The sequence below is a fragment of the Purpureocillium lilacinum genome (genome assembly GCF_023168085.1).
Source record: "Purpureocillium lilacinum CBS 284.36 DNA, scaffold_1, whole genome shotgun sequence".
Taxonomy (NCBI): domain Eukaryota; kingdom Fungi; phylum Ascomycota; class Sordariomycetes; order Hypocreales; family Ophiocordycipitaceae; genus Purpureocillium; species Purpureocillium lilacinum.
Window position 1 is genome coordinate 3,772,812 of NW_027072111.1, and position 26,855 is coordinate 3,799,666.

The 26,855-nt window shown below is 60.7% G+C and overlaps 11 protein-coding genes across 11 annotated transcripts; 5 read left to right on the forward strand and 6 right to left on the reverse strand.

The window, feature by feature from the left end:
- Positions 1 to 371: 371 nt before the first annotated feature.
- Positions 372 to 1,208, reverse strand: PLICBS_000843 (uncharacterized protein; the record flags this gene model as incomplete). The annotated part of the gene is made up of 2 exons (XM_065599671.1): positions 372 to 532; positions 590 to 1,208. 2 exons carry the CDS (start codon positions 1,206 to 1,208, stop codon positions 372 to 374), a joined length of 780 nt encoding a protein of 259 aa, XP_065455743.1.
- Positions 1,209 to 4,346: 3,138 nt separating this feature from the next.
- PLICBS_000844 (uncharacterized protein) lies at positions 4,347 to 4,832 on the forward strand (the record flags this gene model as incomplete). The annotated part of the gene is made up of 1 exon (XM_018318110.2): positions 4,347 to 4,832. One exon carries the CDS (start codon positions 4,347 to 4,349, stop codon positions 4,830 to 4,832), a length of 486 nt encoding a protein of 161 aa, XP_018183635.2.
- An 858-nt stretch (positions 4,833 to 5,690) lies between these two features.
- Positions 5,691 to 8,281, reverse strand: PLICBS_000845 (uncharacterized protein; the record flags this gene model as incomplete). The annotated part of the gene is made up of 5 exons (XM_018318109.2): positions 5,691 to 7,176; positions 7,233 to 7,597; positions 7,651 to 7,726; positions 7,785 to 7,969; positions 8,237 to 8,281. 5 exons carry the CDS (start codon positions 8,279 to 8,281, stop codon positions 5,691 to 5,693), a joined length of 2,157 nt encoding a protein of 718 aa, XP_018183634.2.
- Positions 8,282 to 9,287: 1,006 nt separating this feature from the next.
- PLICBS_000846 (uncharacterized protein) lies at positions 9,288 to 9,904 on the forward strand (the record flags this gene model as incomplete). Its single annotated transcript, XM_065599672.1, has 2 exons — positions 9,288 to 9,413; positions 9,455 to 9,904. The coding sequence occupies 2 exons, from the start codon at positions 9,288 to 9,290 to the stop codon at positions 9,902 to 9,904; spliced, it is 576 nt and encodes a 191-aa protein (XP_065455744.1).
- Positions 9,905 to 10,130: 226 nt separating this feature from the next.
- On the reverse strand, positions 10,131 to 11,780 carry PLICBS_000847 (uncharacterized protein; the record flags this gene model as incomplete). The annotated part of the gene is made up of 1 exon (XM_018318107.1): positions 10,131 to 11,780. The coding sequence occupies one exon, from the start codon at positions 11,778 to 11,780 to the stop codon at positions 10,131 to 10,133; it is 1,650 nt and encodes a 549-aa protein (XP_018183632.1).
- Positions 11,781 to 13,800: 2,020 nt separating this feature from the next.
- Positions 13,801 to 14,997, forward strand: PLICBS_000848 (uncharacterized protein; the record flags this gene model as incomplete). Its single annotated transcript, XM_018318106.1, has 3 exons — positions 13,801 to 13,953; positions 14,023 to 14,684; positions 14,757 to 14,997. 3 exons carry the CDS (start codon positions 13,801 to 13,803, stop codon positions 14,995 to 14,997), a joined length of 1,056 nt encoding a protein of 351 aa, XP_018183631.1.
- Positions 14,998 to 17,659: 2,662 nt separating this feature from the next.
- PLICBS_000849 (aspartate aminotransferase, cytoplasmic) lies at positions 17,660 to 19,337 on the forward strand (the record flags this gene model as incomplete). Its single annotated transcript, XM_018318105.1, has 3 exons — positions 17,660 to 17,869; positions 17,984 to 18,043; positions 18,267 to 19,337. 3 exons carry the CDS (start codon positions 17,660 to 17,662, stop codon positions 19,335 to 19,337), a joined length of 1,341 nt encoding a protein of 446 aa, XP_018183630.1.
- Positions 19,338 to 19,727: 390 nt separating this feature from the next.
- On the reverse strand, positions 19,728 to 21,111 carry PLICBS_000850 (uncharacterized protein; the record flags this gene model as incomplete). Its single annotated transcript, XM_018318104.2, has 3 exons — positions 19,728 to 20,068; positions 20,218 to 20,594; positions 20,714 to 21,111. The coding sequence occupies 3 exons, from the start codon at positions 21,109 to 21,111 to the stop codon at positions 19,728 to 19,730; spliced, it is 1,116 nt and encodes a 371-aa protein (XP_018183629.2).
- Positions 21,112 to 22,525: 1,414 nt separating this feature from the next.
- PLICBS_000851 (uncharacterized protein) lies at positions 22,526 to 23,458 on the forward strand (the record flags this gene model as incomplete). The annotated part of the gene is made up of 1 exon (XM_018318103.2): positions 22,526 to 23,458. One exon carries the CDS (start codon positions 22,526 to 22,528, stop codon positions 23,456 to 23,458), a length of 933 nt encoding a protein of 310 aa, XP_018183628.2.
- Positions 23,459 to 23,536: 78 nt separating this feature from the next.
- On the reverse strand, positions 23,537 to 25,181 carry PLICBS_000852 (ribosome-binding protein; the record flags this gene model as incomplete). The annotated part of the gene is made up of 2 exons (XM_018318102.1): positions 23,537 to 25,025; positions 25,114 to 25,181. The coding sequence occupies 2 exons, from the start codon at positions 25,179 to 25,181 to the stop codon at positions 23,537 to 23,539; spliced, it is 1,557 nt and encodes a 518-aa protein (XP_018183627.1).
- A 449-nt stretch (positions 25,182 to 25,630) lies between these two features.
- Positions 25,631 to 26,623, reverse strand: PLICBS_000853 (RNA-binding ATPase activator esf2; the record flags this gene model as incomplete). Its single annotated transcript, XM_018318101.2, has 1 exon — positions 25,631 to 26,623. The coding sequence occupies one exon, from the start codon at positions 26,621 to 26,623 to the stop codon at positions 25,631 to 25,633; it is 993 nt and encodes a 330-aa protein (XP_018183626.2).
- Between the last annotated feature and the right edge of the window lie 232 nt (positions 26,624 to 26,855).

The following is a 26,855-nucleotide window of genomic DNA, read 5'->3' on the forward strand; positions in this document are numbered from 1 at the left end:
CAAAATACATTTGTACAAGACGAGACGCCCATATAGACTCCGGTTCCCATCCGTCTGTCGCGGTAATGTGTCCCGCCATACGCTACAGCCCGTGTAAAACTAGGCCAAGAAAAATCAACAAAGCACGATGCTGTAATGAGTGTGTCGTGCCGAGGGAGGGCGTAATGCGTCAATCCTTATGTGCAAGGCCCGGACGTCCCTGCGCACACGCGCGGGCACGCTGTCCGAGGCTTCGTCGTTCTCGTCCGCTTTCATTGCGCCATATATGTGCCCGCCGACCATGGCCGAGCCAGGCAACGCGGAACCATCTTGGTTGGCGAAAACACACCGAGCTGTCCACATGACTGTGAGCTAGAGCATCTGCCCCTTCTTCATAATATCACGCAGCAGTTGCTGCCACCCCGAGAGTGCTGGCCGTCCCCGCTACCCGAAGGCAGATGCTTACTCCCGGATTTTGGCTCCTCTTCGTCCAGGTCAGCCGGGCGGATGCTCATGTGGACGACGTTGGGAGCCTCGGTGCTGAACTGATATTCTGCAGATTTGGTTAGCAGGCCGCAGCGAAACGGGGGCATGTCGTGCGTGCACATACTCTTCAATTGCTCCTTGTCGTCCAGCAGCTTGCCAAAGTGGATGAGGCGTATGCTACTTGGGCTAGCGGGCTTCGCCTCCCAGTCGCTGCGCCATTCCCTCAAGATGAGCTCCTTCAAGGTGTAGACGCTGATGCTGAAGGGGTCGGGCTGGCCGCTCTCGGTTTCTTCGGGCATGGCGACGTTCCGCCTCGTCAGGTACTTGGCATCCAGTTTGTACGGGTGGCGGCTCCCCGACGTGAGCAGTAGGGTGATGTTGCAGACGGGATTGTCGGTGGCGCCGTGGCTCACGGCCCTGATGTCATCCTGGGCAGGGCCGATTGCCATGGAGTCGCTCCTCTCCTTGGATGGCGGCGTGGGCGCATCGTCGTCCCTGTCCTTGCCCTTTTGTGGTGTTGCTTGGGCGTCGGCCTCCGCGTGTGCCGGCCGCTCGGAGTCGGCGGGGGTGCCGTGGGCGGCTGTTGAGGCCGGGACGGCGTCCTGAGCGCTGGCAGGGCCATCGGCGGCCTTGAGCGCGACCTTTTCGGGGGCGGAGGACTGGTCAATGGTTTCCATCGGGACGGCGTCGCTGGGTTGCTCGAGGCGGGCGTCGTCGACGGAGGTGGAGTTGCCACCGCTCATGGTCGATTCCATCTCTGGGGTGCGCACAGGGGGCGCAGGGTGGCGGCTTCGCACCAACGGCGGGCGGATGGACGGGACAAGGAGACGGTGAGGAAAACGGGCGGCCCGTCTCAATTCATGCGCAGCAGCGGGAAACGGATCGTACCACGTCTCGGTCGGCGACGATGACCAACGATGGGATAGGCCAGAGGGTGTCGGATGTGGTCGGAGAAGAGTCGCGGCGTCGACGTCAAGCTGGGCGGCGAGTCGAGGATCGACCTGCGACTAGCGAGCGAGCGTGCTTCTGCAACGAGGAGCGCGGCCAGCCCCAGTTCCGGGCCACACGGGAGTGGGGGAGGACGGATGGCCGGCTGCGGACTCGAGCGAGCGAGGCTTGCTGGGGGCGCGCCAAGTACTAAATCGAGAGAGCGCGAGCACGCTACGGCTGCCGCGCCAGGCGGAACGGACGAGGGGGAATGTCGAGGCCTCGCCTTTGTCTGCTGGCGAGATTGCGGCTGGTCGTTCGACACAATCAGAGTCGTGCGTGTGCAAGGGAATCGTAGAATGATGAATTCGAGATTGCGACTGGTCCTGCAGCTGTCCTGGGAGGCTCCGAATGCACTGCTGGGAGGGGACAACGAGGCGCCAGGCCAAGGAGCCGTGGCGGCAGGACTCGCTCTTGGCCCAACAGGCTTCTGACTCGCCGTCTTCTGCAGACGACGGCCGCTGAAGAGACAGGAGGTGACGGGTGACGGGCTGGACGTTCGTGTCTGCGTCCCGCTGAGTCCCGCCCGCCTGTGCAACGCCCAACGGTGGCCGGTGTGCTGCTCCGTCTTGCCAATGGCTGTGGATGATTGGCCTGCTGCGTCGGGACGCGGCGGGACCTGGGGAGAGTCTAAAGATGCCGTTGGATTCTAATACTTGGTGGTCGAAGCTCGTACTGCTGACGGTGCCGGTGTGCCTTCCCGTCCCTCGCGCGACTCTAGGGGGCCTTTGTCGTTGCCGAGCATGGCCCTTTTGGGTCAGCCGTTGGTCCCTGGACGGCGGCGGCCGAAGCAACGAACGCTCGACGGGAGGGTACGGGGTATGAAATGCAGGTCGATGGCTAATACGTTGGTGGTGCGATGGACGGCCGGCAAGGGTGAAGTGATGGACGACGACAATTTGTCACCCCGTCGGGCGACTGTCACCTCACTTGCTTGTGCAGCGCAGCGAGGAGACTGCTGACAGCGGTCCGGGTACTTAATAAGAAGTACAGTACGATACTTGTTTGTTGGAGCTTGGAAGGCGCCCGACCAAACGGCATAGGCCTCTCCTTCCTCGACTGCCGTCGCCCCGGCCCGGTGCCACCTTCTCTCACAGACGCAGTACGGGCTGCGGAGTAGTAGTACTTCGCAGGCCGTATTCGATACACCTGATGACTTGGTGCAGGCTACCTGCAAGTACTCGACGATTTGCATTACTCCATGGTTCCTCGCTTCGTCATCGCCTCTCAACTTTGGGCCCCTCTCACATTTCTCTCCTTCGCTCCCGTCTCTGGGCATCGCGCCCCTTCAACACTCTTGCCAGCCATTGCCAGGGTCGCCGGCCCGCACAGCCCACTCCCACTCCCACTCCCACTCCCCCTCAACTGTCTGACAAGCAGGAGGCTGACCGACCTGCATTAGAAGATTTGACGTGCCCCAACGACCTACCTCATCTAGCCATGCACTCGCCCAATTCTCCCTCGCCCGAAAGAGGGCAGTCTGGACTGCTCAGCCACACTACGAGACAATAACCTCGCGCGCCAAGCCGACGAGTATGTACCAGCACAGGAGAGGCACAGCACTTTAGCCTCTTTACTCCCGGCGGCCATGCGAGTACGCGGGCACCCTCCCTGGCGTGCGGTCACTTGTGAACCCATACTCGCAATTACACGCTACCACTCACAGGCGCGGTGATTGCGTGTGTGTGGGTGATCGCAACCTTGGCCCGCCGCCGTGGCGCCCGCCCGTGTAGCCGCCAACAAGCACGTCCTAGCCTGCGCCAGACTGGGCCTTCAAGCAGTACGCGCGAGCGAGCACTCTGGACACTGGAGTCTGGACGGAGGCGCACGATTTGGCTGTCTCCGCCATCAACGGCACGTAATAGCGGCCCAACCGCCCGTCAAGCAGCTCTCCACTGCGGTCCGCCGTGGCTTGCGGAAGCTGAGCTTGAGTGGTTCCACATGGACGGGCGGAACTTCAGCCTGCATTCCATTCCCCCCATGGCCACTGCAAGGCTCGAGCGTCGACTAAGACGAAGTCCCCCGTCCGCCACAACGGGCAAAGTCACCGGCCTCAACGAGCCTGACGTCCATTGACTCAGTGCCTGTGTACGTGCCTTTGGTCTCCTCTATCTAGCTGATAGCGTTCCAGCCGCCCTCATGCTGAAGATTAGACTTTCCAGGCACCCATAATTGGGTACGCGAGCCATGCGCTTAAAGCATCAGTACCAGGTTCTCCGCTGGGTCGCCGCAGCATCTGGGAAACTTGCACGCTTCCAACGAAGGCAAGGCATAGCTATGGTGTCGGTGATATATTGCACCAGTAGTCCGTAGCGGATACTGAGGTAAGTCGACACCCGGGCCGTCTCGACGCGAGTCTTCCGGCGGGCGCGTTTTGGTGTAAGCTGGGTAAGGGGCTCGAACTGCAGGCGTTTCGTCGCGGAGCGGCCACGTACGGAGTCCGGACTACGAAACAACAGAGTCCAGACGACAGCAAGGACCCCGTGGCGATGCCAGCACGAAGCACGTGGCTCACCACGGACATTGCCAACTTCTAGAAGCATGATTTACTTGCGCGCCTCAGGGCGTCATTGTCGGTCAGAACCGCAGGTTAATTATAGGCGTTTTGTCTGAACTTCCCCCGCCGTCGTCTTCGCTCGAATCGAAGCGTCACGGCTCCTAAATAGCAATCTTCGCCGCAGGATGGCGCGTCGAGGCAATACATAATCCAGGACTGGGCCTTTGTATAATTTGTAGAAGTGTATCCCTGGCCTCGTCTCATCGCGGAGGTCATTTATAACAACTGCTTCTACGCCAAAGGGGCTCACATCAAGATAAGGGCGTCGATGCTTCAATATATATGCGTGTCCCGAGCCATTCGCCTCCGCTGCTAACACGTATTCCCCGATAATCAGATGCATCTACTCTACGCCCTCGCCGCCCTGCTCTGCACCCTCGTGGCAGCAGGCGAGCTCGACACGAGCTGCAAAGTCAGCGTCAACTGCATGACGAGCCTCACGCGCAACGACGTGACCGACTACATCGCCAAGCTGGTCAGCAAGCTCCCCGGCGACGGCAAGAAGACGACGTACTACGCCAACGGGCAGAACATTGTGTGCCGGCAGTACGCGCTGGGCCCGCACGGCTTCTGCCTCTTCTTCGAGGGCGTCAAGGACGGCGGCGTGCGCACGGCCCGCACCGCCAAGCGCCTGATGGGCAAGATCCAGGAGGTGAGCGACAAGGGCGCGGATCGCGGCTGCGGGAGCCGCTGCGGCATGGTGTGGGATAAGAGCTGGGGAGGGGGCGTGCTCAAGCTGGACTACGTTACGGATTCGTGCGTGGATATCTGTGATGCTGGTGGGCGCATGAAGCCACGGCCGGGCCAGCCTGCGATGCAGTAATAATCAACATAGACCTCTGCCTTTATTTGAACTGCGGCAATATAATTAATACCACTCGACACCGTCTGTTGCGTGCTCTACGGGCGCTAAATGTCTCGTCGTCCTGTCTTGTCTGTTATACTTTGGACTTGATAAGAGCTTGTAGCTCCCCCCCTTTGGCGAGCTAGCTACAGTCAACCGGGTGCGTCGGAACGGGGTCTCCGGCACCCAGCGGCATTTGCTCCCGCCGGCCACGACCTTGCCGAGGCCCGTGGGCGACGGGTATTACATGAAATCAAGTACGTACGAGATAAGGCACGCTCGGTGTTCGGCACTGGCACGTTCCTACTACTTCGTACGAATTACAGCTTGGGGGCATTCGACGTCATCGTCAACACCCCTTCAGTACGTACGTGTGGCGCGCCTTTTGGTTTCTCGGAGCTGGGATGGACGGCACGAGATCGAGCGGTTTTTTAAAGATACGCCGGCATGAGACATGCATAATCTACGGTGACAGCTCTTGGCTGCCGTCGACATGGCGCCTGACGGAACGCGGCGTGTCTAGACGGGGCGTGGTTTGCCTTTGCTTCTGCATGTTGTGTGATGATGTGACTTGAAAAACGTACTTGGATCTTACATGGCTCAACAAGGCGGTTTACATTTGTATCTTCCATGACTGCCATTGAGTCGCTGCGATGCATCGCCATCCCCTTCTCACCAACACCACCAGTAAGCCCCCCTTCTCCAGGAGGCCTCTGGTTGCTAAATTACTCAACCCGCCCAGGCCGCATCGGCACGGCACAAATCCAAAGGTGAACCGCCCCCCGCACTGCGCCCACGACATTGCTAGACACGCGGCAGCTAGTCGCTCTCACTCTCTCACAGCGCCAGCAAGTCGCCGTTGCTGCCCCCGCCCTGCGCCGGCTGAATCACCGCCTGCGGCGCATGGGCGCTCACCACGTAGCCCGTCGTCACGTTGCCGCCGCCGCCAAAGATGTCGTCGCCCTGGTCTATCCGCATGGCCGCCATCTGCTGCGTCCCGATGCTCGAGAAGTAGGCGTCGGCGTCGCTCACCGCCTGTGACAGGTTGGCCCCACCGTTGCCGTTGGAGGCGGCTGACGAGGCGGCCTCCCGGCTCCGTAGGTCAATGTCTGTCGGCTGGCCGCCACGGCCAAACATGCTGATGCTCTTCTGGTTGTCCCGATCCACCAGAAGGTTCTGCTTCTGCAGCGCGGGCGAGTCCTGCAGCTTGCGGGGCCGCGCCGAGCGGAACACGGACTGGACCGGCTTGAGGTATACTGTCGCGAGCGTGCCGACGTTGAGACACATCTCCTCGAGCGTCGGCGCCTCCAGTCGCTCCGCCTCAGCCGTGATGGGTGGCTTCTCGCCCATGACGATCTGCCTGGCCGCGTTCATATCCGTCGACAGTAGCCGCCAGTACATGTATGCTCTGTCGCGGAGGTCGGGGTTGTCCGTCTCCTCCGTCGCCCATTTGAGCACCTTTGGCACCAGTTCCTGACCCTTGGTTGGCCTTTGGATGAAGAGCTTGACCGTTGCTGTCAGGAGCGCCAACTGCACCTCCACCGGCTCCTCGGCGAACGAGTAGAGGAACTCCTCGAGCAACACGTCGCTGTTCTCGATGCGATCTGCGTACTGCCCAATGACCCACACCATGGCTGCCTTCGCCTCGGGCTCGTCCAACGAGTCGAGGTGCTCGCAGAGCGTGCCGATAATGGATTCGTACTGGTTCGGGTACTTGCGGAAGATGTTGCGGATGACGACGGTGGCCTCCTGCACAATGTACGTGATTTTCGTCGAGACAAGCTCCAACAGCAAGTCGATACACCGCCTCGCCGCAGGCTCGATCTTAATGGCCAGCTTCCCGATGGCGCGGACTGCCTTGCGGACGAAGTGAACGTCGATTTCGGTAGCGTATTCCCTCAGCTCCGTCAAGACCTCGTCGATGTTGCTCTCGTTGGCGAGCATGAAGATGAGCTCCAACTTGGTCACCTTGACGTAGATGGGGTCGTTGTATTTGCAGAAGAAGACGCGGATGTCGTTCTTAAGGACCTCTGGTCGGCGCTGCAGGATGAGCAGCGCATTTCTCAGCGCCAGGTACTGCACCTCAGGGCCCTTGGCGAGCAACGTCACCAGTGGTGGTGATAGCTTCTTGCAGAGCGCCGTTACTTGCTTTTGGTCGGCGATGTAGTTCATGAGGTAGAGGATCACTCGGATACACGTGAGGACGACGGATGAGTTGGAGTGTGACAGCCGAGGGGCGATGCGCTCCGCCAAGAGCGCGGCTTCTCCAGTTTCTTGTGGCACGTACGACATGAGAGCTTCGAGGATGTAAGTCTGACCCCATCTGCAACTCTGTTAGCTCATCACCCAAACCCACACCTGGCCAAGGCGTGGACTTACTCGGAGCAGTCCGGGAGAATGGCAACCATCTTTGAGGCATTGCTGTAGTCGATCGTGAGCTTGATCGAGTCGCTGCGCTCCCAAATGTCCATCAGACCGGCGAGCGCGCTGGCCACGACGGTGGGGTTGTCATCTCTCAGCAATGAGTTGAGTCGGTCGATGAGGTCGGATCGCTCCACCATTTGCCGGTCGTGGTCGTACAGCTTGGCGACGCAAAAGGCGGCGGTCTTGCGCACGTATGGGTCGTTGTCTCTCAGCATGTGCTTGACGATGGGCACCGTAGCCTCGACAAACTCTTTGACGTGGATGTACGACATGGTCCGCAGCGCGAGCGCCCGCACCAAGGGGTTGTGATCCTCCATATCCTGAACGCCAAAACGTCAGCGAGAGCTTCCAACGTGAACGGCGCATCACCCACATTTTCCAGGATTGGTATCGCCTTGACGGCAATCTCTGGGCGAACGCGCGCGTAGTTGACCAAGTACAAGAAGCACCTATACAGCGCAGGTCAGCCATGCCATCGTCAACTAAGGGTCGCGCAAGACGCCTTACATCTTCTTGATCTCCAGGCTCGGGAGGTGCATGCAGGCGATGATGTCGGGAAACAGCGCGACCATATCGTTATTGCTCATGGTCATGTTGGCGACGATGCGCTTGAGGGCGACCTTCTTGGCCGAGTAGTTCTTGTCCTTCTTTCCGCCGCTGTTGAGCTCGATGCGCAGCTCCGCTACTTTGCCCTGTCGAGTCCTTAGCTTGTCGAACGCCAGCGCCGGCGCGTATATGGGAAATGCGCCTATCATGTTGGTATCCGATGGCGTCGCCGCGGACGGTGTTGAGATGGCATATTAGGGGATCGGGGGGAGGGCAGCGAGAGGGCGCACGCTGCGAAGCGCGGCACGACGCCTGGGTTGTGTGTAGAGGAAGGGAAAGGGAGATGACGAGAGGGACGAGGGGATGCGAGGGCGCGAACGACAGGTGCAGGGTTGGGAGCAAAGGTGGCTTACCCTCGCAAAGAGCTTGGAGTCACCTCCGCCATCCTTGGCCGACATGGTGGTGGTGGTGGTGCTGGTCGACGTCTCTGGTATCCGCTCGACAGGGCTGCGAGGCGTCCCAACAGATTCGATGGCTCGTCACGCGACGCTGCGCTGATAAATTCGGCAGTGGCCAGCAACCTAGATGTCCACTCCGGCCTGCCGACCCCTCACTGTCGCGCACCCTTATCGGATGTTCGAGGTCGAGTCGAGGGTCGAGTCCGGGGGATTCGCAACGGGGGTGCGCGCGCAATCCTGGCAGGCAGCCCAATGAGGCACGACGACGCACGCCCGGCCAAACGTCCTTGTCGCTTTTGGTTTTGCGTGTCCTGCTGCTTCAGCTCCGAGGCGGGGAAGGGCGCTGCTGCTGCAGAGGGCGGGGTGGCCAACGGTGCGCTCGCGTCACATGTGTCGCCGTTTCGAGATCGATGGGCTCTCTCGCTCTGAACTACGAGCGCTACTAACGTACTCGGTACGCCCTGGCTACCTGTACGTCAGGTAACAGTCCGTCAGGTATGGTATGGTATTTGCGCCACAGCCCGGCAGGCACTCGTGGTCCGGCTCCGTGCTGTTGCCTCCGCGCTTTTCGCTGGGATGTGCGGTCGCCGGTCGTCTCGCAGCGTCGTCTACAGCCCGTCGACTGCTTGTCGTGTCGTAATCGAGCCGTCTTTGTCGTGGAATTGAAAGGGGGAAGTTGAAGATTCGGGACGCACGGCGCGCCGGCAGGGGGCGCTGCAGTACGTACCTCGTCCGCCCAGCCCTCCCTCCTTAGGAACTTATCGATAAGGCAGGTAAGCATCCATCCATGCTGGCCAGGCACTTCCCCGGGCATGGCGGAGTGGAGCTGGAGCCCAGCAGCTCTGGTGGTCGCACTGCAGCAGGCTGTCCACCGAGCCCAGGCCAGTGCATTCCTTCGAGCCCGTTTGTCCTCGGCCACTTCTTCCTCTCGGAAACTCTCCCCACGACATCAACGAACGACCTCACAACCACGGCCCTCTCCCGCGACTCCCGCCTCTCCGCAACAATGGCAGCCCCCAACCCCAGCGTCCCGGCCTGGGTCGCCCAGGTCGAATCTCCGCCGGCCCCGCGCAGCAAGGTCTCCGGCGTCCCAGATCCCCTCGGCTTCTCGTCCGGGAGCTCTGGCTCCAAGGTGCGCCACGTCGCCATCCCGCAGCCCGCACGCAGCCGCAGCCGCAGCTGCAGTCGCACTCGCAGCTGAAGGCGCCCGCGCAAATTCAGTCACTGACTTCCCCTCTGCAGAAGAAGGATGGCAAGCCCCAGCCGCGAAAAGCCCCGACCTCGGACGAGATGGAAACGCTCAAGCTCAAGAAGGCGTGGGAGGTGGCCCTCGCGCCCGTCAAGTCCCTGCCCATGACCGCCATCATGATGTACATGTCGGGCAACTCGCTCCAGATTTTCAGCATCATGATGGTCTTCATGGCCTTCAAGAATCCTCTCGTCGGCCTCATGAGCACCAACCAGGCCTTTGAGCGCTTCCAGACCGAGGGCAACTCGGCCAAACTCTTCCAGACAAAGCTCGTTTACGTGGCCATGCAGCTCGTGGCTCTGGCCGTGGGCGTGTGGAAAATCAACGCCATGGGCCTCTTACCGTGCGTTCTTCATCGCTTTGCGCGATTCTAGGTGCAATTTGTTGCTAACTTGCGTCACAGGACAACACGGTCAGACTGGCTGATGTGGGAGGCACAAAGAAACTCTTTGGATTCTGCTGTCACGGCTCTATAGAACCTCGTTTGAGGAATAAAGAAAATGCCGATTGGGCCAAGTCAACGCCCAGAAATGCTGGACTCATTTCGCTAACGCCGTTGCCATGCTCTCATGATGTAATCGTGTGTAACGTTTAGTTGGCTCACTTCTCCTGAGTGTCTTCCCGGCCAACTTTCTTCGCTCTCTCCGCCCTCCAGCGTGGCCCGTAGTTTTCGAGCACCCTCAGCCCGGCGAAGCAGAGCAGCATGACGATGGCCAGGAACGTGAAGCACCACCCGCGGCCCATAGCGTCGAGCATGTAGTTGATCACGGCCGTCGCCACTGCGCCAAAAGAGCAGCGCACGAGATTGTTTGCTGCCGCCGCGGTCGCCGGGGCTTCCGGATTGAGGTCAACAATCAGCGTGTTGAGCACGCTGAAGGACGGCGGTACCAGGCATCCGATGAAGAAGGCCAGGACTAGTGGCACCGCAACGCTTATTTCGGCCTCCAATGCCCAGCCCCAGCCAATGAGACATGCAGCGCCGACCGCCAATGCCGGATACACGATCTGAATGCGGGCATGCTCGATCGGAAATTTGCTCAGGTCGTCTCCTTTCCTGCGGCGTATGGGCAGTCCGAGCTTCTTCGCGACACGCCGATAGTTCCAGTCGACGATGTAGCCCGAGACGAGGCTGGACAAGCAGCAGCCAATTCCATACGGCAGGTAGCATAAACCGACTTCCAGTTCGTCAAACTTGTAAATCTCCTTGAACAGCGTCGCCAACGTGGCCGACACAAGGATAAAGTTGACGTAGATGATGGCCGACACGAAAAGTATCAGGCCTTCCTCCTTCCTGAAGACGATGTACAGTGTGCGCAAGGGATTAGGCATCCGGATCTTGACCTTGGGTGCCGATGCCGGCCGTTGGTGGACTCCGCGCCATCGAATGAAGTCGACCAACGTCATGTTCCACTTTGGCGGGGGAATGGAGCCGTTGCCGACCACGGCGCGGCAGGTTTCAGGGACAGCGAGAATCCAGGGTATCAGCCAGACAAATACAAAGATGGCGCAGAACCAGAACACCGAGCGCCATCCAAGGAATTGGATCAAGATGCCACCGAGGACTGGCCCAATGGTCGGTCCAAAGTTGATGCCGGCATTGACGAAGCCCATATATCTGCCCCTTTCGTCGGTTGGCGATATGTCTGCCATGACGGCAAAGCCCAGGGCAAGAGTGCCGCTGCTGCCAGCGGATTGCAAACACCGGAGCACCATGAGCGCAGCGTAGTTGCGCTGCAGCGCAAGGCCGATGTTTGCGCAAAGGTAGATGCTGAAGGCCACGATGAAGGCCGGGCGACGGCCAGCCATGTCGCCAAAGTCGCCAAAGATGGTGGGCGACAAGCCTTGGAAGACCATGTACGTCGTCAGGGTCAAGTTGATGAGTGAGATGGAGACGCCTAGGTCGCTTGCGACAGCGTTGAGGGCAGGGTAGTAGACGTTTGCCGTCATGGGGGACACGACGCTGGAGATGGTGACCATGACGGTAATCCAGACTTTGGTTCCCCGTGTGAAGGCGCTATAAGGCGTGCCACTGCAGACACGGGTTGCTGGTTCGACGTCTTCCAAGACACCGGCGCCATCAACGGGTCCTGCGGTCGTCACGGCATCGGCGGGGTCGTCGAGATTGGTCGACTTGCGATCAAGCGTGTCCATCTCGGACACTGTCGGATGCGTCGATGCCTGGCCGAGGGCCTCCATGGCAGGCTGCTTATCGCCGGCCGAGGCCTCCGGACCAGCGGCATCGTCCTTCATCCTGCTTGTTGCGGGAGCGGAGCCGCGAGTCCTGGTGCATATGCTCTACCAGGGTTCCGCGACTCAAGTAAAAGGAGGGAAAAGCAGGAATCGGAAGGGAGTTGGTGGACAAAGGACCTGCCGGAGAACTGTCCGCGACATTGGGATGGGCGGAGAGGGTGGGCGAGATGGTGTTTAAGGCCTTGTTTCCGTGGGACGAGCAACAAAGGCTTATGGCGTGAGTACGAAATGAGTGCTCCGTACTGTCCTGTACACTATATTCGTAGGTGGCACGGGGGCGGGAGCGGCGGCGCCTTGGCCACTCGGGTCCGATGTGGTTAATCCCGCCAAGATGTCGAAGTGCGGGCCGCGATAGGAAGGCCGGGAGTTGATGAGCGGCGGAGACAGATGGATGCGTCGAGTTGAGGGTGACAGCTGCTGGGTAAATAGGAAAAAAGGGAATTGGCCGTGGCGGGCGTGGATGGCGGATGTGGATGGCGGATGGGCGGCCAGTCGGTCGGCGTCCTCGTTCAAGCTCTCGCTCGGTCAGCTTCCGTGGCCCGGCGTCGAACGAAGTCCGGGTGGAGGTCCGTCGCCAACACGACGCGCCGATGGGATGGGCAGGGAGCGGCCAGGGTGCGGCCTGTGTGCGGCCAGGTTCCGAGTGATGGCGGCCGCCTCGTGTCTAACCTTGCAGCTGGGGGAGCTCAGGCCGCGGCGCCTTATAGGAGGACGGAGCTGAGGATGGTGAATCAGGATCCAGGGCGCACGGGCGGGTGATGCAGAGGAATTTGGGCGATGCGACTTTGGGGGCGGCGGGTGTTTGCTTGGATGCTTGGGACCGGGGGGGAAGGGATTGAGTCTCGGAGACGGCGCCAGGCCGAGCAAACGAACAGCAAACAGATCGAGGCGAAGATAGGCGAGGGAAGCATCCATGGATGGGAAGGAGGCCGGTCGGCAGCGCCTGCCCTCCCATCCAGGGCTCTCCCGTCACCCGTGCCGTCTCGGCTCCGCACTCGAGGAATCCCGATGCGGCTGGCAACTGCCACTGCCCTTTTGGGGGGCGACTGGCACCGGGACTGGCTTTCGGCTTTGGCTTTGCATTGGCACAGAAACAAACTGAAACCGCGAAGCGGCGAAAAAATACCCGAAGTCCAAACCCAATCCATCGCTCGGCCCATCCATTGCAAGCCCTTTTTTGTTCTCGGCCGGCCGTGCTCTGCGACGAGGCAACGTTGGCTCGGCTCGGCCGTCTATATCAAAATGCACGTCGAACGCGGCCAACGTCGGGCGGCCCAGGGTCCCTGCCCCCCGTCGTCCGTCGTGGGTGCATGCAAATCGATGCGCGCCTGCCGAAGGCCGCCAGGCGACGTTTCCGCCACCCTCCGGCTCCGATTCGGCACCGTTGGCCACAGGCTCGGGTGGGGACACAGTGACGCACCCACGGCCTCGCGTTGGCTGTTCCAGCCGCTGCAGGGGAGCCCTGACCACATGGCGGAAGTGGCGTCTGGGAGCTGAGGAGGAGGCCGCCACAGTGATTGAGTGCGCTGCCCAGTGCTGCAGCGCGTGAACCTGAGCTGGTGGTGCATCTGCGTTTGGCGGCCAGCGGCCTGGTTACAGGCGCGCACTCGCCTGACTCTGTCCCGTCACAGACCTATTGGACCTACCGTAAACGCAAACAAACAGCAGCGCCCGCATGAACGAGCACTTCTACTTGGCACCTGAAGCGTATCAGAGCGAAACAGAGCACCGCGTATTCTCAGTTTCCCACCCGCCTGGGCCCGCACCGGTCAGCGCACACGGCCATCGCCCAGCAGCCCAGCAGCCCTGCAGCCACAGAAAACGCACCACGGACGATGACTCAGCAGCCGTGAGGCCAGCTTTTGGAGGGGCCTGCCAAGTCTCCACCCTCCAGCGCATGGAGCTACGTGGGCGAAATGACGAACTCCCGTAACTTGATGCAGCCGGACAAGCCCATTGATCTCCTGCCAATCTGTCGAACCTGCAACGCGTGACTCTGATCGCGAGTCACGGCGCGAGCATGTCCCTTCCCGGCCCTGCGATCCTGCCGTCCGTGGACATCACCGCCGAGCTCGACGAGCTTCTCGGCAAGCGAGGAGCTCCTCGGGTCCTGGGCAAGGCCAGGCTCGACACGGACGCATTGGAAGGCTTCTTGAAGGAGGCCTATCGCATCGTACGTTTCTAGCCTGCTGTATCGTTTTCTGCACCGGCGTGCCTTCTGACAGCTTCGTGCGGCCACCAGAATTCCCACATCACGACCCTGCACAAAGAGTTGAGGGACGTCCGGCAAGCATACCTCTCGACAGCGCAGCCGCGACGAGCGCACGGCACGCACGCACAAGGCCAGCCACGAGTCTTGACAGACCGCGAGCGGGAAGATGTCGACGCGAATGCGAAGCAGATGATCCGCGAGCTCAATGCGAGCATCCGAGCACTCGACGACGCCGAGCAGCTCCGCCGGGAGACCGAGTCGGCCATCATTCGCAAAAAGTACGCCGGCGGGCTGAGCGCCCTCAGCTCATGGGCGTCTGGTGGCGATAGCCTGGGCAGATCGCCGGAGCATGCGGCGGCAGAGGCGCAGGCGCAGCAGACGGGCATGCACCGGGACGGCGTGCTGTGGTTTCTACGACAGAGGCTGGAGTCGTGCTGCCGCACGCAGCAGGACATGATGGAGACGAGACTGACGCGGGAGATGGAGAAGACGCGCGGGCTGATGGCTCCGCCGGCGGCCGACTTTGCCGAGTTTGCTCCCACGGCAACCAAACGACGGACTTCGACCGGGTCCACGGCGCATCAAGAATCCTCGGCCGCGTACCAGGACCTGACGGAGGAGCAGGTCCAGATGTTTGAGGAAGGGAACCAGGACATGATGAAACACTACGAAAGCACGATTGGCAAGGTCAGGTATGTCGTACGCGAGGAGCGGGCCGGTGTTGGTGCTTTGCGTGCTCGACACCTACTGACGCTTTTTCGCAGGACGGCGGAGAAGTCGTTGCTGGAAATCTCGGAGCTCCAGTCGCTACTGGTCAACAACCTGGCCACGCAGTCGGCGCACATCGAGCAGCTGGTAACGGACTCGTTCTCGACGACGGAGAACGTGGGAGGCGGCAACAAGGAGCTCAAGAAGGCAGCAGAACGGCCGAGCGCGGCTCGGTATACCTTTTTCGCGGCCAGCGGGCTGTGCGCCTTTCTCGTGATCTGGGACCTCATCATATGAAGAAGGCAGGACCTGGGGATCAGACGACGACATTGTACGTGTAGTACGAGGTACACTTTGCATGTAGCGTATGTATTTACTGTATGATACTGTCACGGCCATGGCCGGCCCGCATCTTTTCGGTTTTGACCGTGGATGGGACGGTTGCGCCTAGCGCCAAGGGGGAACCGCAGACCTTGCGGCAGCATGTGACGGGCGGCACTTTTTTCGTTGGCGTGTGGGGGACTCCGGATTTCCCAGAGCCACCCCCGGACTGCGATGCCGCGGGCAGAGCACAACCGGGCGAGCTAGCAGCACGGAGACGTGCCCGACCGGCAAAGTACAGTACGTAAATTGGGTACCTGCAGAATACCTGCAGAAGCGAAGAAGAAACGGCAAATGCGACGAACCGCACGAGGCACAACGACGACGCGGGCGGGTCGATTCCTTGACTAATTGGCGCCGCCCGTCCATCCGGGAGCGCGGCTCCCCGGCGTTGCGGGCGGAAAGCCGCGGGACGCCGGGGGGGCGGGTGCGTGCGGGCACAGAGAGCAGAGGGCAGGGGGGGAGGGGCTGGATGGAAGGCCCCCCCGTCTGCGTTTGGCCGTCGGGTGAATAGTTGCGTCTCGCGCGCGCACGTCCACGGCAGCGAAAGGTCTGACGGCGAGTGCGCAAGGCCGGTAAAGTATGGGGTCATTTTTCCGGTTGCTACGTAGATGCAAAGCGGCGGGCGAAGTCGGGACGGGTGTTGTGATGCGGCTTGAGCCTGTGAAGGAGCCGTCACGAAGTGACTGATTAAGAGGAGTGCTAGTTGTAGAGCCAACTTTTGCTAGTTGTAGAGCCCATAGCAGCAACGACAGCAACGACAGCAACGGTAGGAATAGCAGCAAATTACTAGCAATAGGCAGAGCACCGCTGTCGCCTTATGCCACAAAAATCGCTGGCGCAGCAACATGGGGGTAGGGCGCGGCCAAGAAAGAATGTAGGACGGCTCTACAACTAGCAAAAGTTGGCTCTACGAATAGCACTCCCCCTGATTAATCTGGAAGAGCGTTCGTGAGGGAGAGAGGACTTCGACGTCAAACTCGTGGGGACAGCATTAAACCCCATTGTGGAGGTGTGTACTTCGTAGTCCGTATGAAGTCGGGGAATCCTGGAGAGATGTCGGCGCCTCCAGCTTGGAAATGTTCTACCGGCGGTTCAGTTGTGATTATTGTACTTTACGCAAATACGCTACGGGCCGCTCCGTGTGTCTGTTGACATTGTATGGGGAGTGTTGCAGCTTGCGCGGCGGCTATTGCTACATGGTGCTGCTGTCGGCAAGTTCCTTGCGAGGGAGTGGGCTGCCACGGAATACTCTTTTCGCCAGAGTGAGCCTCCATTCTAGTCGCACATAGAAAGGGTTGCCAGAGCTGGCATTGTTGAGGCAGAGCCGCGGCTTCACTGCTTCACGACCTGCAGGCATGGGAGTCTTCGTATGTGCTTTCGAGCTCGAAACCATCTCTAAACAGCCATCACGGGGTTCACAAGCCAGTCCTGCAAAAGTCTACAAGGGCCCATGCAACGAAGCCGACAGAAAAAGTCAAGGTGAGGCCAGCCCCGGCGACGAGCTCATTCACCTGAGCATGTGAGCAAATCACCGAAACGACAGGCACCTTCTTTCTTGGGAACAACGTAAGGTAGGAGTCGGCGCTCGATTTGACGTCCCGTCCCTGTGCCTGGAGGCTGGCGAGCCGGGGCGCGCGCATATGCCAGCGGCAGCAGCAGGCGCCCGTGGAAGCCGAGGGGGTGCCTCGGTCGAGCCGCTGACGGGGGGGTGAGCCGGTGACATGACCTCACGAAGGCGCCTGTGGGACCAATCGAGGTGTGCCATAAAAACGGCCGCCCTCCCGCCCTGCCAGCGTCGGTTTCCCGCCGCGCGGTCCGGGGAAGCCAGAACCTTGAAGGAAGCAACAAAAAAGCCCACTCGCACCGACAAGTCCTAAACCGACATCCGACCCTGCACAGATCAGGCGAGAGCTCTCTTTGCAGCAGCAGCAGCAACAGCCTACCCGTTTACCCGCGCCCTTGTTGCTCGGCTGTTAGGTTGATTGCCGGTTTCAGCAACGCCCGCCGACGCAACGCTCGACTACACGGTACGAAGTACACCACATACAGCAGACGCTGCTGCCCGCTATTACGTTAGCGCGCCCGCCCGCCCGCCGAGCACTCCCGTCCCAGCTGTCGCCAAAATCAGCGCACCTCCCGCAGGGCCCAGCAGTGGACCTGTCTGATTCCATTGGACCGCCTGCCCAGGAAACAGCGCAGCAGAAGGCGTCCGCATTGCAGCGTGCAGCGCAGAGTGCAGTGCAGTGTGCAGCGTGCAGTACAGCGACTCGACACACCACCCACCCCCAGCGCCGACATCCAACTGCCTAGGTACCTAGCCAACCTGGAAGCCGCCGGCATCTGACAGACGCCCGACATCCCTCCCACTCCTTCCTGGGCATTCCTCCTCCCGCCCGCGCCATTACTCGTACGAGCAACGACACCTAGCGCGGAAACAACTGTGTCACCTGCCACCCAAGGCCCCAGGGCTTCCCTTGCACCCTCTGCGCGCTCTCTCCACTGCGGTCTCCAGAGACACCTAGCCAGTGACGAATTGGTTATTACTCCAGGCTGCCCCGCCCCCCGCCAGCCCACCATGGCTCCGTCTTCGTCCTCGTCCTCAACTCCCTCCGCCTCTGCGTCATCCTCCCTCCAGCGCCTCAACAGCATTGCAAACCACATCTCGCCCGCCATGGCTTCCGCGACGAGCTTCCCCGCCGACACCGTCCCCCAGGCCCCTGAAGATGCCCTCTTTGGCCTCGCCCGCGCCTACAAGGCCGACACGAGCCCGCAAAAGGTCGACCTGGTATGAACTTGCCCTTTCCCCTTGTTCCTGTCCTGCCCGCCCTCCTGGCCGATGTTCGGAGGGCGCCAGGATCCGATGGCAGAACCTCAAACTGACCGCGCTTCAACTAAACAGGGCATCGGAGCTTACCGCGACAACAATGGGAAGCCTTGGGTTCTGCCCGTCGTCAAGAAGGTGCGTGCATTGTGTGGTTGTCTTGAGCGCGCATATGGCGCAGCCTGGATATGTTGGGGAGACTCGCTTGAGTCGCAACTGAGGGGTGACTCCTCCACCGAGCAGTTTTTCCACAAGAATTGCTTCTGGCGGAGCTCCCCCATGCCCGGCTGTCTGCGCAGCTGCTCCGCAATCGTGCCTCGTGTTAGGCGAATGCACCTGCTGACTCCCTCCGCTCTGACAGGCCGACGACATTCTCCGAAGCAACCCCGAACTGAACCACGAATATGCTCCGATCGCCGGCTTCCCCGAGTTCACCTCCAAGGCCGCCGAGCTGATACTCGGCGCCGACTCGCCGGCCCTGCGCGAGAAGCGCGCCACGTCGATGCAGACCATCTCGGGCACGGGAGCCGTCCACCTCGGCGCCCTCTTCCTCGCCAAGTTCTACAAGGGCAACCGCGTCGTCTACCTGTCCAACCCCACCTGGGCCAACCACAAGCAGATCTTTGGCAATGTCGGCCTCCAGACGGCCGACTACCCCTACTTCTCCAAGAAGTCCAACGGCCTCGACTTTGAGGGCATGAAGGCCGCCATCCAGGCCGCCCCGGACCGCTCCGTCATCCTGCTGCACCCCTGCGCCCACAACCCCACGGGCGTCGACCCGACCCTGGACCAGTGGAAGGAGCTCGCCGCCATCATGGCCCAGAAGAAGCACTTCCCCTTCTTCGACTGCGCCTACCAGGGCTTCGCCTCGGGCGACCTCGCCCGCGACGCCGCCGCCGTGCGCTACTTCATCGAGCAGGGCTTCGAGCTCGTCGTCTGCCAGAGCTTCGCCAAGAACTTTGGCCTGTACGGCGAGCGCGCCGGCTGCTTCCACGTCGTCACCGGCCCCGGCTCCGACGCCCCGGCCACCATCGGCCGCATCGCCTCGCAGCTCGCCATCCTGCAGCGCTCCGAGATCTCCAACCCCCCGCTCTACGGCGCCCGCATCGCCAGCACCGTCCTCAACGACCCCCAGCTCTTCGCCGAGTGGGAGGACAACCTGCGCACCATGTCGGGCCGCATCATCACCATGCGCAAGGAGCTGCGCTCCAGGCTCGAGGCCCTCGGCACCCCCGGCACCTGGAACCACATCACCGACCAGATCGGCATGTTCAGCTTCACCGGCCTGACGGAGACGCAGGTCCAGAAGCTGCGCGAGGAGTACCACATCTACATGACCAAGAACGGGCGCATCAGCATGGCCGGCCTCAACACCAACAACATTGACCACGTGGCCAATGCCATCCGGAAAGTCGTCGGCGAGACTCAGTAAGCGAGCATGATGAGGGAAGAAAAAGAACAAAACCCCCCCATGTCACTTGTTTCACCCCCTCTGTCTGTCTTGTAGTTACGGCATAATGGCGTCTCTTTTGTAAAACCTACATTTTCTCTGTTTCTTACGAGGGCGGGCCCAAGAGCTGGACACACCTAGGTATCTGTAGAGGATTTGCTTGATGAATAAAACGCGGCCATGCGAGGAGTGGCGATGACGTCGACTGCGAAATGTTTGTTTCTTCTTTGCAAGACTGTCTGCCTATGTGCGTGGACCTTTCATTCCATATGTGTGCCACTTGTGCAAGTATATACACTCACTCAGGGGCTCGCTTGCCTACCGACCCCTGAACACCATCCATCTGGCCGATATGCTCTACCCCTCAACAGCTCAGTAGACGATGCCCGTCCAGTCCTGCTTGGACGTCGCGGCCGACGCGCCTCCAGCCTGCGCCGCGACGTCGACGCCGCCGTCGATGAAGAAGCCGAAATGGTCGCCGTCGGAGGCGTCGCACTTCTTGCTCGGGAGCAGCTGCCAGTATACCCAGGGGAGGCCCCCGGCGTTCATGTCGGCCGTGTTGGCGGGGAGCTCGGACTTGGGGTCGAGGGCGCCCGTGTCGACCCCCCACTCCTCGAGGAAGACGAGCTTGCCGCCCGCCGAGGAGAGCCAGCCGGCGTAGCTGTCGGCCCACTGGTTGGGGTTGGAGGACTCGGAGCCGGCGTAGCGGTGGACTGCGCGTGGTGTCAGCACATGTTATGTGTGAGCTGTATGCCATGGTTCTCTGTGTGTGCAGAATGGTGGTCACATAGCATCTCGGCCATGAACTCAGGGGGGCTGGTCAAGGGCTGAGGGGAGAGTAGCTGTAAGAGGGAGAGCGTACCGGCGACAATGTCCAGGGACGAGCAACTCATGGCGCCCTCAAAGAACGAGCACCCCTTGGAGTAGTCGCCGCCGAAGCCGCCCGAGGCAATCTTGATCGGGTTGTCGGCACCGAGCGCGGCCCTCAGGGCGTCGGAGCGGCCGCACACCCACGTCTTGGCCGCGGCGCCGTTGCTGGAGCACTCGTCCGTCTTGGGGGCAAAGGGCTCGTTCTGCAGGTCAAAGGCCATGATGACGTCGTGCCAGTCGCGCCAGGTCTTGCCGCTGTGCTTGCCCGTGTAGGACGTGATGAAGCGGAGGCGCGCGTCGTAGGCGTCGTATGCGGCCTGCTCCTCGTAGAAGCTGCCGGAGCCATATGTTTGACCGTAGATGTCGTTTCTGCGAGATACGTGTAAGTTGTTTTGTTTCTTATTGTGATCAGGCCGCTTTTCGAGGTTTATAGAACGGTAGCAGCGCACCATCAAGCATGTCTTGGATTATGACGAGGAAAAACATACCCATTTGCGCCGTTGAGCTTGTTCCCATCATGAGGCGAGATGATGGCCTTGAGCCCGTTCTGGCCAACCCACACTAGCGTCTGGTCCAGGGCGTCGAGCGTCTCGTTGTTGTACTGGCCGATGGTGGTCTCAAGCTCCGGCACACTGGTGGCACTGACGCTTCCCTTGACGCAGGCACCATTGCCCGACTGGCTGTTGACCCAGAGACGGATGGTCTTGATGCCGGCCGCGGCAAGTTGCTTCAGATACGTCTGCTGGTCCTCGGCCGAGAGGCCCTGGATGAAGTAGTTGCTTGTGCCGGCCCAGGACTTGGAGGTTGCGCGGCGGTCCAGATCGAGGGGCGAGGCGGTAGCCAAGCCAAGGATGGCTGCCGCCAAGAGGGCGGAGGGAAGCTTCATGGTGATTTATAGACCGGGTATGGATAGGGAGTTCGATAGCGTGGAGTCGCTGCCGCTTTGGGTCTGAAGAATCCGGGGAATCTGGGGAAGCTTGTTGCCCTTTTATACGCGGACATGAACCCCTTTCTTCAACACCTATACTCGCACGCCTAAAGGATGATCGCAGGCACGTCTCGTCGCCACGTCCGAGGCATCTGGCTCGGCCACCGTCAACATCAACGACAGTGTCGCACCAGCAAAAGACTATCCAGGTTGCCCAGAGGCGGGCCCCGGGGCCAGGGCAATGACGGCAGGAGTCCTCGTATGCGGGACCTTGAATCGGCGGATGCGACCCTGGCGAATCCTCCCAATCTACCTCGTGCGGCAACGCTCGGCAGCCCTATGCCGCATCGGTGTAGACTGCCGAGGCGGCGCTGCCGGGTGGAGGGCTACTATGCGCGACACCCGCCTGCTGAGCTTAGCCTTGCGTCTCTAGACGGGTTGATGAATCGCCGCGTCGCCTTTTTGAGTGTCCGACTTTCTCGGACATGGTGTCGTATGCCATGTCGATCTCACATAGTACAGGATGACTTCGGGGCTAGAACAAGCGCCGGCAGCAGCTGCAGCCAGACGCTGATGGGACATTGCAACAGAGAAACTATTGTATTTGCCACCCGTTAGACGTGAAATTACCTCGAGGGTATTGGGACTGGACAGACATGGGAAGGAGTGTATGAGAAGAAGTGAGGTGGAAGCTGGAGGTTGGATGGGGAGAGACGCAGGGTAAGTTGTAAGCCTTGGCAGGTGCGACTTGGTGCGCTCACTTGCCTCCTGAGCTTCCACAACCACGCGCCGCCATGGCTGGCTCCTTTCAAATCAGAATCGTAATGCTTTAGACTAAAACCGAGAAGTTATTGTAATATGAGCCGCATTGTCTTTAATGTGCCTTGGCAGGCGGCCAGGCAGTCGAGCACTTCAACCCTGACGAACACCTGCGCACTTCTGGGCACCTCGCTTGCATTCATTGGCCACGCGCCCCCAACACTGAACCACTTCTCAGGGTCCTGACTGCAACACTAAACACTCGCATCACCTTCACCTCATCACATCACATCATCGTCATGGCACGACGCTTGCCCTGGAAAACAAAAACAGAAGACGACGCAAATGAAAATCCATCGCCTAGAAATGTTCCCAAGGCGGAGAGTCCCGCGCCGTCGGGCGGCATCAGAACGCCAGTGAGGCTCGCGCGTCAAGTTGCTGTATCCACGCCACGACGCGACCACACCCCGGCATCGGCTTCGCGTACGTACCGCCTCGCATCGCCATGAGATTCGTCGGCTAATATGTCGCTTCAAAATAGGAAGAGATGCAGTCCGCAGCCCGTCTACTTCGCCCCCTCCCGCGCCGCCTCAAGAACAGTACGTCGTCTGCCATGTCGCGGGGGTTCTGCTTCAACTCACTAACTCTCACGCGCAGGCTCATGATCCCCGGCGCCGACGCTGATGATCGCTATCGTATGGTCGAGGACGAGTTCCTCGCCGTAGCCCAACGTTTCACCACGCACCTCCACCGCGCAGAGTACAACCGGCTTAAGGCAGCCGCCCGCGCGCAGGGTGAGGCCGCCGTCCGCGAGATGGAGCGCCCCGTCGTCGCCCCGCCGCTGACGGCCACGGCGCGCTTCCGCAGGGAGGCGTCCCGTCGCGGCGCGAGGCAGCAGCGGCTGCAGCAGCGTCAGGGCGGCACCGACGCCAATGGCAGCGGGAGCGCGGCGGCGGTAGACTTGCCCTGGTTGGGAACCAGTCTGCAGGGCCTCATGGAGCGGCCGCGCAGCGAGACGAGGACTATATCGTCCTATGCGCCGGTGCATTCTACGACGCGCGCCGCGGCGGGGTATCATGCGTCGGCCACGGCAAGCACAAACACAGGGTCCGATGGCTTTCGGGGTGGCAGCGGCAGCAGGTCTAAGCGCAAGCGTGAGTCTTCGTCGCTCGCCGAGACATCGTCGACGACCTCGTCCCCCACGCCAGGAGAAGCCTCGAACAATGCTGCTCCTCGGCTCGCTGCGACTCCGCGCCACCATTCCTCGCCGGCGACGGCCTCGATAAGCCGCGCACCTCATGGCTCTGTCGATCGCACGCCCTCTCATGGAGGCATGGCGCGACACGCGACCCGAGACAATGCCGCGGGAAGCAGCGGTCGAGAACGCCACCACGTTATTGATTTGGACGACGATGACGATGACCCTTTCGGTGTCAACAAACGCCGCGTGCGCCGAGAAAAGTCCAGAGAGCAGATGAGGAAGCCGGCAGAGAAGGAATCACCAAAGATCAAACTATCACCGGATACGATTCCGTCCTTCTTATGAGAAGCTGGCTGCCTCCACGGGCGAAGAGACTTCATTCATGTACGCCTGAACAGCAATATTTTAAACGCCGCCATTAAACTATTGCTCCTGCATCGTCAGCTCGTCAAAGTCATCCAGCAGCTCTTCCATGTCGACCTGCGGCACGCCGGCGTCGTCCCCGGCGTCCGTCTCCGTCTCCGCTATGCTCATCTCCTCCTCTTCGCGCTTCTTCTCGTTCTTATACAGAGCCATGGCGGCTCGCAGCTCTTCGTCCTCCTCGACGTCCTGCAAGAACATTTCGTACTCGCGGTCCATGCGGTCCTGGTCGGCCTTCTTGGGCAACAGCTCGCCCTCATCCTTGTTCATGCGCTTGAGCTTCCAGTTGCGGCGGCGGTTCCTTCGGCGGTTGGGATAGTGCTTCTTGACCAGCACAACGTCCGGGATCGTTGACGAGTACACGTTGGACTCCTCGAGCGCCTCGAACTCGGGGTTGTTGAACATTGTGCCTGTTAGCAGGTAGCCCATGGCGGAGTCGCCCGGCTGCAGGTAATGGCCGAGGTGTGTCCGGGTGAAGTAGGTCTTGTCGTTGACGCCAAGATCCGACGCACGGGCGACCGTCGCCTCCGAGAGGACCCATTTGCCTCTCCTGGTCGGCGTTGGCTCAATGTCCATGACAACAAACTCGACCATCTCCTTGACGTCTGCTAGAGACGTGAAAGGCGAACGCCAGTAGACGGGGCCGCTGATGTCGGCGGTCTGGAGAGTCTGCGGGTCCATGAGGTATACTGACGTGCCGATCTTGTGGCACAGGACGAGGGGTGAAATGTTGCCGTACTGCTTGGCGAGCTTGATGGGCATGGCGACCAGGTCGTCTCTGCAAATCGGCACAATCTCGGCCGAGTAGGTGAACTTGAAGGATTTCTTGGACGTGTGGACGTCCTGAGAGATGAGTTCCTGCGACGACTTGACCTTGACGGGGACGACCGAGTTGAGGAAGTCGATAAACTTCTCAGCCTGATTTCTCTGCGAAAAGAAAAAGTCGATGCCGTCCTTGGCCTCCTTGATGTTGAGGGTATCTCTGTGGGCGCTGTGCTTCATGATGAGCTGCTCGAGGAAAAGGAAGGTACGCTTGTGCAGCACTTTTTGCCGGACCTGGACGCAGGCTCTCCACACGTTGGCCGTGTACGACTTGGCGCACTCGGGGCACTGCTGCGTTGCTACCACATACACCACCTCAAAGGTTTGCTGGAGCAGCATGCCATCCTGGACCTGGTCCTGGATGGTGAGCTTGACCTTTATCCGCCTCGAGTGGGGCTCGGTCCAGATGAAGCTCGCATCGACGACGCGGACCTTGTTGAGGCCGCGCAGCTTTTTCAGACAGAGGGCAAGCAGCTCTCTGGACTCGGGCATGGCCACGACCCAGCTCGTGGGGGGCATGAGCCATCGGTCGCAGTCGCGGCAGAAGTTGAGCGTCGCCTCGCGCTGGACGCCCTGGGAGATGTCGACTGTGAGCTTGACGCAGGCAAAGCACAGCGCGCCGGTCGCCGTCGTGCCGTCGATGGGGGCGCCGCAGTTGTAGCAGAGAATCCTAGACGGATGTTAGCATTTCAGTCCTTCATATCGGCCATGTCTCCGTCTCAGGCAGAGGGACGAGGCTTTGCGACTGGGAAACGTACGTGGCGCCAGTCTGCTGCGACTGGCCCCCGATGGCCACGGGGGCGTCGTCGTCAAGGTCCATGGACATTTTGCCGGTGAATATGTCCGTGGCTGTCTTTGTGGGTGGTGATGATGTCGATGGCGAGGGAGCGCCTGGCTTGGGCTGGATCTGCTGTAGAGAAAGTCGGTGTTCGCGGGGACTCGAAAAATGTTTGCCCCGCTGCTTGATAAGCGCTGGGAAAAGTCTTATCGCGACCGCCACAGTGGGTGCTGGCGGTGACTCGACGCTGGGGGATGCGCTAGCACCGAAAGGATCATTGGTGCCGCTGCATTAGCAACATTGACGACGATTGCATGGCACCGTTCTGCACCGGATACGGCGTCTTGACAGCGGAATTGCATGTTGGCCGACTTCCCTGTGATTGAGCGACGGAATATATGGTTCACATGCAAGTGGCTATCTTTTGGTACAGAGATCAAACCCCAACTCCACGCCGGATGGGTAATTAAACATCACATCGCGACACATGCTATGGCTTAAAAGATCTTGCTCAGAACCCGCGTGACACGCTCGGGCTGATCCTCCACGTCCGCCTTCTTGACCTGCTGCACCTGCTTGAACGTCCGCGCCCGTTCCCGCTCGCCGCCCGCCGCGGTCGCCGGCGCAGCAGCAACCTCCGCGTCGCCGTCCGCGGCCTTGCGCTTCTTGGACTTGGCCTTGGCCTGCATGCCGTCGAGCATCTTGGCCTTCTCCACGTTGCGCACAAACTCCTTGTTCTCCTTGGTCGCCTTGCTGATCTCGGCCCGCATGCGACTGGCCCGCTCGGCGTTCTCGGCCGCGATCTGCTCCGTCAGGTGGTGCCACTTGAAGCCCTTGAGGTAGACGAGGTTCCAGATGTCGTCGTGGTAGTAGCTGCCCTTCTTGCCGCCGATGATGCGCGCGTTGAGCAGCTCGCACACCGCCTTGGCGTCCTTTTTGCGCACAAACTCGATCCATCCCTCGGTGTAGAGGCGCTTCTTGTTGCCGCCCGCGCGGACGCGGCGCGCGTGCGAGGCCGGGTCCTCGGGCGCGAGGAACGTGCGGTTGATGGTGCCGTACGGCTCCAGCAGGGATCTGACCTTGGCGGGCTTCATGAAGGGTGGTATCCTGGAGAGAAAGACGACGCCAGACTTCTTGATGGCCTTGTCGGTGGCGACCAGGTTCTTCTTGGTCAATGGCCTGGTGATGTCTGGAAGCTCCGTGTCGAGCTCTGGTTTCGTCTTCTTGGACTTGGATTTTGAGGTTTGTTTTTGGCCCTCGTCTCCCGCTTCGGCTTCTTTACTTGATTCTCCCTCGTCATCGTCACCCTCGGCGTCGCTTGCGTCTTGCTCCGCGTCGCTGATCACGTCGTCGTCCTCGTCGCTGTCGACCTTGCGCCGCTTCGCGCTGCGGCCGCCCTTGGCCACCTCGTTGTCGGAATCGTAGGCGTCAATCTGATCATCTTCGCTGTCGGAAGCATCGAGGAACTCGTTTTTCTTTGGCGGAGCCATGCCGGCGTCGGTGTGTGAGGTGCGATCAGTGAACAACCTGAACAACCTGGCGCTTCTTGCCGCAACGGCAGCAGGTCCTCTTGCGCTGGAGAAAAATGTTGCCCCTTATCGATAAGGCTGTTAGGCGGGCTGGGTTGGCGGCAACGCACGCCATTGGCTCACAAGGCAGATGGAGGGGTTGTCAGTGCATGCCGCCAACCCGCCTCCAGGGGTCGCCCGCCCAGGAGCCGTC